General features: G+C 39.8%; 2 protein-coding genes across 2 annotated transcripts in view; one reads left to right on the top strand and one right to left on the bottom strand.

Moving 5' to 3' along the window:
- Oseg6 (intraflagellar transport protein Oseg6) overlaps positions 1 to 3082 on the top strand; it is an 8356-nt gene extending 5274 nt beyond the window's left edge. The window contains exons 14-22 of the mRNA XM_013306077.1: positions 4 to 65; positions 145 to 1029; positions 1177 to 1285; positions 1431 to 1580; positions 1733 to 1826; positions 1906 to 2015; positions 2102 to 2269; positions 2492 to 2568; positions 2650 to 3082. Of these exons, the coding sequence (XP_013161531.1) occupies positions 4 to 65; positions 145 to 1029; positions 1177 to 1285; positions 1431 to 1580; positions 1733 to 1826; positions 1906 to 2015; positions 2102 to 2269; positions 2492 to 2568; positions 2650 to 2755 (1761 nt within the window). The 3' untranslated portion in view covers positions 2756 to 3082. The remainder of the gene's footprint in view (positions 1 to 3; positions 66 to 144; positions 1030 to 1176; positions 1286 to 1430; positions 1581 to 1732; positions 1827 to 1905; positions 2016 to 2101; positions 2270 to 2491; positions 2569 to 2649) is intronic.
- Positions 3083 to 3231: 149 nt separating this feature from the next.
- LOC106113400 (uncharacterized) lies at positions 3232 to 6074 on the bottom strand. The gene is made up of 6 exons (XM_013306131.1): positions 5706 to 6074; positions 5326 to 5487; positions 4627 to 4989; positions 4349 to 4537; positions 4059 to 4197; positions 3232 to 3747 (listed from the first exon to the last, which is right to left on the bottom strand). The coding sequence occupies exons 2-6, from the start codon at positions 5485 to 5487 to the stop codon at positions 3734 to 3736; spliced, it is 867 nt and encodes a 288-aa protein (XP_013161585.1). The 5' UTR covers positions 5706 to 6074; the 3' UTR covers positions 3232 to 3733.
- Between the last annotated feature and the right edge of the window lie 4174 nt (positions 6075 to 10248).

Raw genomic sequence — 10248 nt, forward strand, 5'->3', positions numbered from 1 at the left:
CAGGCCGCCTGCCCGGCGCGCGCACCCGCCCTCTACTACAACCGCGCACAACATCTAGAACTTACGTGCGTACACTATGTTCATCATCATCAAAATTATTTATATCTCTACCTAACAATAGATTTCGTTGAATTGCAATCACAGAGCAGATTATCACGAGGCGCTCGCGAACTACGAAAAAAGTATTATAACAGAAAATACAGATGATATAAAAGTGAAGGAGCACAACGTGAGATGCGAGGCGGGCGTCGCGCGGATGTCGATCCGGTGCGGCGACGTGATGCGCGGCGTGGCGCTGGCGCTGCAGCACTCGCACCACCCCGCGCTGCTCCGCGACTGCGCCCAGCTGCTGGAGGAGGAGCGCTACTGCGGACACGCCGCCGCACTCTACGACCGCGCCGGCAACACCGAGCGCGCCGCCTCGCTCTACATTAAACTTAAGTCCTGGCTCAAGGTCGAAGCGCTCATACACAAAATTAACTCCCCCAGCGTTCACCTCCAGTACGCCAAAGCTAAGGAAGCGGAGGGCAGATACAGTGACGCCTTAAAATCTTACCTTAAAGCTCAAGACTACGAGGCCGCGATCAGAATCAACTTGGAGAAGCTAGACGACATAGACGAGGCCGTGAACCTGGTGCAGGAGACGAAGTCGATACAGGGCGCCAAGATGGTCGCCGACTACTTCCAGAACAACGACGATCCCACGTCCGCGATAAAGTTCCTCGTAATGTCGCTCTGCTACGACGAGGCGTTCCAGCTCGCGAGGAAGAACGGGAAGCTGCAGTTGTACGGAGAGATATTGATACAGACCTCGCAGGCGAGGCCGGAGGACTTTAGAAGTCTGGCCCTGCACTTTGAGGGAGAGAAGAATCATCTGTTAGCGGGCAAGTTCTACTTCCACGCGGGCGAGTACGGCAAGGCGATGGCGCACCTATTGAAGACCGGAGGGACTGATCAAGAAGAAAGCGAAGGCATCAGTATCGCTATAGACGCGGCCGCAGCCAGCGACGACGAGAGATTGACCAGAAGGTAATATAATATGTAGGAATGTATTAGTTAATATCTCCAGGAATTACTAAATGGAAGCTCTCATTTCATAAGTACAAAACATTTAAATGTTACTTTTGCTAGTTAATCTTGAGTTTCTAAGTTTATTTTACTCTGTTTTCCTCATAGATTGATAGAATTTCTACTGGGAGAGACGGACGGTACGCCGCGAGATCCGCGCCATTTGTTCCGACTGTACATGGCCAAACGACAGTTTACCGAAGCGGCTAAAACTGCTGTAAGATCTTTTGTTTACTCCACCTCCATATAGTTATAATTTAGTCAGTCAACCTTTAATTCATTAATTACGTCAGTTGTTGCTTAATCACCAATAGTTACTTCTTTCAGTAATGAATGAATGAATGTGTCTGTGTGTGTGTCAGGTAATAATATCGGGCGCGGAGTGTCGCGCGGGGCGGTACCGCGAGGCGCGCGACGTGGCGCGGGGCGTGTGCGGCGCGCTGCGGGCACGCGGGGCCGCCGTGCCGCGCGACCTGCGCACCGCTCTCGCCATACTGCACTCCTACATACTGGTGATGTGTTACACCCTCTCACTCGTTTACATACACTCATGATACAATAATACAACTAACTCTTTCAAACATCATTTACGTAACTTAAAGCTACTGAAATAATCGAAATATCCCAAAAAAAAATATAAATCAATAAACTTGTTAAATTCTAGGTCCGTACGCACGTAAAGCGCGGCCGGCACGAGCTAGCGGCGCGGCTTCTGCTTCGTACCGCCAACGATGTCGCATTCTTCCCCACGCACCAACGTCAGTATTTAGTTTACTATTACGTTTATATCACGTGTGTTAACCATTATTGTTCGGCTGATTTTATATGAATTTTCAGATCAAGTGTCGATTTTGACATCAACTGTGATCGAGTGCAGTCGAGCGGGGCTCAAGCACCAGGCGCATCACTGGGCGCGCGTTCTCATGCAGCCTGAATACCGTTCCCAGGTTACCTGCTTGTATATACATAACAAATAAAAAAATCTTAGATATTTTCCACATTTCCTAATAATATTGTTTAACGTTTTATACAGATAGATCCGAAGTACGCAAAGAAGATAGAGTCAGCGGTGCGCCACGCCCCGCGCGAGGCCGCGCCCCCCGAGCCGGCGGCTGCGTGCGCGCAGTGCGGGGCCGCGCTCCCCGCCGCGGAGCTGCACTGCGCGCGCTGCGAGGCCGAGCTGCCCTTCTGCATCGCCACAGTATACTTCATTCTAATTTCAACCATTTTTTGTCCTCTATATAATTAAAATAATATTCGTATCGATATAAAACATCGATTACTGGCGAAACAGTATAAAATTAAATGTAAAATTGGTGGTCTCTTGTAAATTTTTTGCGTTGTCATTTTCGTAAAGTCTTTGTAATTGTTTGTCGCATAAATTATGAAAATGAAATAATTACGTAGTCGTGTTTCATTTCAGGGCATGCATATCGTGAAAGGAGACCTGACCGCGTGCCCCGAGTGCGACTTCCCGGCTATACATTCCGAGTTTGTTGAGTAAGTTGCTCTTGTTTAAATTAAATATTTATAACATTGATTATTTATATTTCCATCCTTATGTTTTCATAAAATTTCTAGATTGCTCCAAGAAGAGGGGAAATGTCCGATGTGCGGGGAAAGTGTTGACTTCAGACGACTTGTTAAAATCGACGACGTGTCTTTGTATCTCGATACAAAGGAATAAAATGGGAAACATTTCTGCCGTTTCACTAATATTGCTGTCTCTCTTTTGTCAAAGAGAAAGTATGAGATAACAATATGAAGAACTTCGACATATAAGTGTGCAGTCGCTGTCACCTCAACGTATCAACCGTCCATTAGTTGTTAAGAATGTTGCAGTTTAACTGTAGTTTAAATATGTGAAATTTGTATGTAATAAAGGTATATGTTGAACATGGTTTATTTTTGACAGATGTTATTGCTATTCCGACAGTTAGGCGCTTTAGTTTATCATTTTATCATGCTTTATTTGTTTGAATGTTATAGAAAACTTTATTACCAGTCTATGATTGCAGGAGAATAAATAAACAAAATTGAATTTTATTCTTTATTGTGACAGAAATATTATAATTACGTATAAGTTATAAAACATACTACTGTTTTTGTATTTTTTTACCATTTTATTATTAAACTACACATTTAGAGTATATAAAGGTTAAAAGTAAGTATATGAATACATCGAATTACTACAAAGTTGATTAATATTTGGGAAAAATAGGTATATTTTTAAGACGATCCATTCAACTCTATTAGAACGCGTCGACAAAATTATACAAAGATATGAGATACATTTAAATTCAGATAGAAAAAAATTTAAAGCCAAATTCGTCACTTCGCCGACGCTTGTTGTTTACTCAAGTCACATCAGTACAAAATCGTAACAGCTCTTTTACATCCTCTCCTCTCTTACCCTGAAGTGGTATTGACCTACTGAAGTGAACACCGATAATACGTTGAGAAAAATGGACATGTTACCCTATAGCTTATAGTTAACTGTTGAAGGGCTACATCGAGTGAGTGCGCACAGATTATGTGGGATACGCGTCTATAATAACATCCATATACGTATAGAAATGTAAGAAAGTATTCATATTCATCCACATATCCAGACTGTTAACTGCAGAAAAAGCAAATCAGCCCCGTCGAAAAAAAATCGATCTCCTTACAGACTCCCCCCTGCAAGAAGGAAAATATTATAATTAATTAATATTAAAAAATACCTTTGCACGGACAATCGAGGATATTCCTAACAAAAAACGGCGGGACGACGAAGTTGTCAATTCATACAAAAAAACGTCCTCGATCTCCGGATAACGCGGGCTTGAGTGTTTCAATATTCAAGTATTTTTGTAAGATTGAAGTTGCTGGCAATCGTATTTGTACTTATGTACAAATAAAGCGGGACAAGTTTGGAGTAAATTAATAATCCCCATCGTAAATGAATCAAATGTAAATAGATCGATAGAATAAAGTATGTGTATACTGACTGTTGCGGCGCACTTTGCGCACGAGGCCGGGCGTGGGCAGCGGCAGACAGATGGGGCACTGCGGGTTCTCGCAGTTCTTCCAGTGCCCGATGATCTGCCGCGAAGACACGCAGTACGTCTTCTTGCAGCTGGTACGGTTCTAAAATAATACAAGTCGGCGTAAACATTTCTCCTTCACGACTATGTTTGAAACCTGCATTTAGCTGAAGCTCTAGACTATGACTAGCCGCTAGGATGACAACTACAGGAAATCAAACTATTTGTAATCAAATAACTATGAAATATCGCACCTGGCAGACCGTGAGATGTCTGAGGATGTACTTGATCTCTTGGCAGCTGGGCACGTTGCAGTACCAGATGGCGTGTCGCAGGCGCGTCTCGTCGGCGCGGCACTCGTGCGCGTGGAGCAGCGTCGCCAGCTGCGCGCGGATCAGCCGCCGCCGCTCCTCCTCCTCCGCGCGCGTGCGCACCACCGCGTTCTGCATCGACTCATAGCATCAAGCCACCTCGAATACTGCGAGGCCGCACAATACCACATTAAGTACAGAATGAGTGGGTATCATCTTACAACGGGTGCGGGCTGCAGGCGGCGCGGACCGGGCGCGCCGGGCGGCGGGGACTCCTGCATGTCGCGGGGTGGCTCGCCCTCGCCCGCGAACAAGAACTCGTACTCCACAATATCGATGTCTTCGTAGTCGGCCGCCTCGGGCACGGAGCGATGCGCAGCCACCGCTGCAACTCGCGCCGCCTCGCGTGCCACGTCGCGGGCGCGCATCGTGGGCCGCAAGGTCCTGCGCGCCCTCCCCGGGTACCGCGGCATCGCGCCCGCCCGCGATGGCAGGGCCGCGAAGCGAATGGATGCCGCCACATCCTCATCCGACCGGCTGTCGTCGCTCTCCTCCGCCACGCCACCCTTCGCCATGCGCATCCGCTGTGACCATATCGTGTTTCGTTTTCATAACTTTTAAATAATTTAACTTAAAAGTAAATGTGGATTCAAACGCAAGTATATACGACATCCGCATAGCCAGCGAGCTCGACCCCGAAACATATTTTAACATTCGCTCAGCTTTAAAAACGCAAAAATGTCGAACAAATATTTCTATGTAGCATTGCTATTAATAATTCAAAGGTAAAACATACAAAAAAGAGCGCTCCCAGTTCATTGTAAGGTGAACACGCATTGTTACCATCGTAATTTTAATTTTAAATTAACCTTAACCGGCGAAAATCCGGTATCTATATAATTTACAACACAAATGTTTGCCTTCGCCACGGATTGCAGCGCCATGCCGGGGCGCGGGCGGGAACGCGAGTTGGAGCGCGAAGATCCGGGCAGCGCAGCCTCAAGCGCTTCTTCGATCTCCATTTTCTCCCGGCGCCCGATGCGCCACCTGCCGCCACCTCCACCTACGTAGTTCTGCATCATCTGTGAAAACAATTTACCACTATAATAATTGTGATCCATGTAAAATTATTTAAACTTTCGGAAGTAAAACATTTTTCTCGTCTGTTATAAAAATCACCAATATCTTAAAATCTCATTCAGATATAGATTAATAAAACTAAATTCCCGATCACTGTACTAGTCTCAAGAAGCAACAAATAACTAGATTGTCTTTGTCATGTAATTCATCAAATATTTACCAATTATTTTCGGAAGCTTCTCTGCGCAGGATTTTAGAAGCGCCCTGGGCGGTCAGGATGCGGGGAGGGAGCGGATTAATGAATCGATACCAAGCGTTAGCAAAACTCGTAATAAGAACAAACAAGAAACATTTACACAACAAAAATATCATTTCAACTGTAAGCACTAGATAAACAAAATATTGACAATATTATTCTTATTTTCTTTATTAGAGCATATCAATTTTCTATTCAAATGCAAATTGCACCTCTGCTCTTACAAAACATCTAGAATGCAATACGAAGGTAAAGCAAAGGTATTGAATTTTAGTGTTTACACTGGCTTAATTGAAATATCGATGTTATTGTAAAATTGCACTTAACATCGATATGTGCGACCACAAAGTTCGATTGTTTTATGTAATATTTTTTGATGAAACATTTCTGTCTTGTTTTAGAAAATATAGGAATGTTCATAAATTAAGCAACAACCCAATTGTTCACTTTCAATAAAGATACAAGTAGCATTTCGTAATTTAGTGTTACCATGTTTCTGTTAAAGATTTCCCTAGAATTCTGTTTTAATATTTATATATATCTACATTATTTATAAAAAAAAGTCACTGGTCATGAACGACTAAATCTAAAAAAAACACTAAAGTTTTAAGAAATTATTAGCTCTAAACTTCTCTGAGCTTAAATTTTACGAAAAATGGTTTGCCTGCCAACACGATATTTTAATTCTAGTCATGATTAAAGCACGAAAAATCAGGACGTCATAACCTAAAAATTTAAATTTATTTTCAATCTTTGACTTGCAACACATATCGTAACTCAATTCTCAAAGACACTTTGTATTGGCTACTTACAATTTGATGAATTGGAGTAGTTTATGGTAGAAGCGAAACACATCACTAGTGATGGACATCGACATGTTGAGTCGCGAGGTAAATCGATATTTCTAGCAGAAAGCGCCCGTCATTCCTGTGTTTTAGTGCGTATTGATCGGATTCTAATTGTAAATAATGTTGTCTCTCTTCCTCACGCGTGGTATAACATGTTGTATACTTATTTAAAAAGAAAATAGACGGCGCAAAAGTGATTTGTTCTTATGATTGTTTTTTTATTTAAGAAATTTTATGAGAACTTGAACGATTAGTAATTATTATACATATTCTACTCAGTTAACGTTCATTTTTATTAATGAATTTACGAGGGGATCATAAGATTACGTATGGTCTTAGGTTGACGAGCCACGGTAAAACGTAAATTAACGCCTTTCCCGTAGGCGCAGTTTCTAACTTTTACCGAATAATTGCGTTTATAATTTCTGAATTAATTCTTAGGGGTCACAAGCGTAGTCTCGCTTGTCCGGAGAACGGCGGCCTGTACTTGAAAACGTGAAAAAATTTGAATGATTTTTATTTGTTACGAGACTTACCACGCATATTTTTCCTAACTTTATCTGACAGTTATTGCTTTAATGTAAGGATTTGGGTATCGCAGTGGCAGTTTAAAAATAAAACATTAGAGTGATGAAACATTTATTTTTTCATTTGAAAGTATACCAAGTTGTAGTTACACGCCGATACTGAGATTCAAATGAAATATGAAACACAATAATTGTTTGTACAACACAAGAAAGCAGCTGCTCGCGTGTCGCTTGATTGCTTAATTTACATATCAAAATCGACGATTTAAAAACATACCAACAAAAATACATGCCATATTTGTTTTTACAATTTATACAGACATAATAAAAATAAATAAACACAATATAAATGCAGAGATAACAGTTATACATAATTGATCAAGCTAAATACAAAGCTGGAAATATTTTTGTAATATATATAATAATAAAATGAAAATTCAGCAATCAACACAACACTATAACGGCTCCAGTGTTGCCAGTAACCCTAAAGTCGTCGAATATTGCGCTAATATATTTACCACTACCTATCTATGCCTTAATTAGACAATACATTTATACAACTTAATTTAATGACAAGAAGATAACGTAATCGTAATACATCAATCATTGATAATAATAAAAATATTAAATTGTGCTAAGGAAACAGTGCGGGCGAGGGGCGAGGGGTGAGGGGCGAAGGTCGAGGAGGGCGTGGTTAAGTGCGGGCGAGGGGTGGGGGTAGGGGATGAACATCCATCCTCAACACAACGGATCGACTCGTGTTACACAAGATACACTTTGTAACATCATAGAATACTAATCGTAAAATTGTTAATTAGGATGTGCGTGGGAACATCGTTTTTAAACAACAAGTTTTCGTCAATTTTTAATCAATTTTATATCAGTAAATACTGTCCAACGAAATATAGGATAGAAGCTATTAAAATTGCATTAATATCAAACGGTTTCACAGATCTACCAAACATACCTTCTTAATAAATAATAAAATTCGATCCAATCCTTATGCATTTTATTCTGTTTATGTGTTTCTCAAAACATGAACTGCTATGTCAGTAGACAAAGTTTCACCTGGTACAAACAAATTATTCAATAAAATAATACAAATTGTGACACGCTTAATTACTTCAAATAGATAATTCTAACTTAATTTTAATTGCTATATCCCGAATGTATAAGCAGCTTTGTTTCATACTACGCGAGCATACAGAATGAAAAGAAAAAGTTTTCCTATTAGAATCTATTTTTTTGACCGAATACTAGACTACTGTCCATGAATTTACATGTCATATAAAAAAATGTTATTTCTAGACTTAGAATAAAATTTTGCAACTTCAAAATGCTTTAAAAATTCAATTACAAAATCTTCGAGCTTTTTTGAGCAAAAAAGCAATAAGATTTATTCTATGCTACAATTTCTTTTAAATATTGTTTTGCTACATTTTTTATAAATTAAGGTTTTAATAGAAAAACTTTTTAATTGAATATAAATGAAAATTATGCAATAACAATCAAATAGAACACCAATTATTTTTATAGCATTAAAATGATGAGAAAAAAAATCGACAATTCAATTCATTGTTGCACAACCCTATGACATTCAGATAAAAAAATATATATATTTATTTATGACTTGCCAGCTGCAACAACAAAGATATTTTTTCATCAAGAAATAATTACGAATCTTTTGAATTTAAAGAAATGTATTTTAATAAAAGGTTTGTGGAACAATAAATTGACCTGATGAAAATTACAATGTAATGGAACGGATGAAATATTTAAGCATTGCAACGTGAAGCGAGTCTGCCTTTACAAGGTTCCAACGAAGTGCGCGGGTCAAAAGAGTGGACCGACCACACATCGCATTGGACGAATTAAATAAACTAACTTAAGTTATTTCATTTCAACACATTTTAAAGATATATTTTATAAATACTGTGTTTATATCTTCATAAATAATATTTTTATAATATCGTTTCAGCTGGCCGGATGTATTTTTGTTTGCTCGCCTCTGGCCCACTCTTTTAACCTCTTCTCAAATAGCTCTCAAATATTTACAAATAGTATATTATATATAAAAATACTTTAAATTAATAGACACGATGGCACTCGGTTGCGTCGTAAAGTAATAGAAAAATCTAAAAATTGATTTCACAATGAAATCGATAATATTATATAAAATTTACGTTTGACACATCGGAGAAGATTCCATACACGAAACATAAAAAAAAAACAATCGATTATACAAGTACAGGGCGATGGGTTATCATGCATTGAAATAATTATTACCACTAGTCAGTAAGGGAATGTATAAAAATTACTTTCAACTATATCAAAATGTTAAATCCTCAACAATAAATACTATAAATCTTTGGTTTCATTTAGTCGATTGAATACAAAAAGTTCTCGATTATACAATTATTCGTTTCGCAAGAGAACGCGTGCGCAGCGCGCTCGTGTGAGGTCACGTAACACTACGGCTCGTAACAATAACATCTATCGGAACGCTCACGAGACGTCGGAGAAGTGCGATACTTTTACATTAGTGACGATAAATTTGGAATTGTTTTGGCACAACACACGACGTGAGCTCGACCGCGTGCCTTGCCTTCTGATATACACCACACTCTACTCTGTACAAGCTGTAGGTGAAAGGAAAAGCAAAGCTGATCGATTGTTGTACGCGAACCAGAAGATATTATTTATGTTCGGCATCAACATATTACATTTTAACAGTTTGTTGCTAATTTATGTCGTTGCAAAATAACAGGCCCATTTTGACAGCCGTGGCTATGAATGTATATTTTTTATTTTTTCCAAGCGGTTAAAATAGGTCTATCAAGTTTGGTTAAAGTTAAGGCTTCACATGGGGCTCTCAAACAGAGAGTTCTAGTTCAAGTAAGATTTCCGTATTTTATCGGAAAAACCAGTAGAACGTGCAGTTTAGACAGTTTATGCACAGGTAAAGAAAAAAGCAAAAATAATTCTGGCAATGGCGAGTTACAGAGAGTACCATGATAAAAAGAAAGACAGCTCGTCAGAGTACTGTGGTAACGTGGTGGAGGCCGAGGTCGCGCTCACCTCGCGTCACCTCATGCACAGAGTAGTTTATACAGAGAGAAACGATGTGATGAG

Source organism: Papilio xuthus, unplaced genomic scaffold (genome assembly GCF_000836235.2).
Source record: "Papilio xuthus unplaced genomic scaffold, Pxut_1.1 DF828258.1, whole genome shotgun sequence".
In the NCBI taxonomy this organism is placed as follows: Eukaryota; Metazoa; Arthropoda; class Insecta; order Lepidoptera; family Papilionidae; genus Papilio; species Papilio xuthus.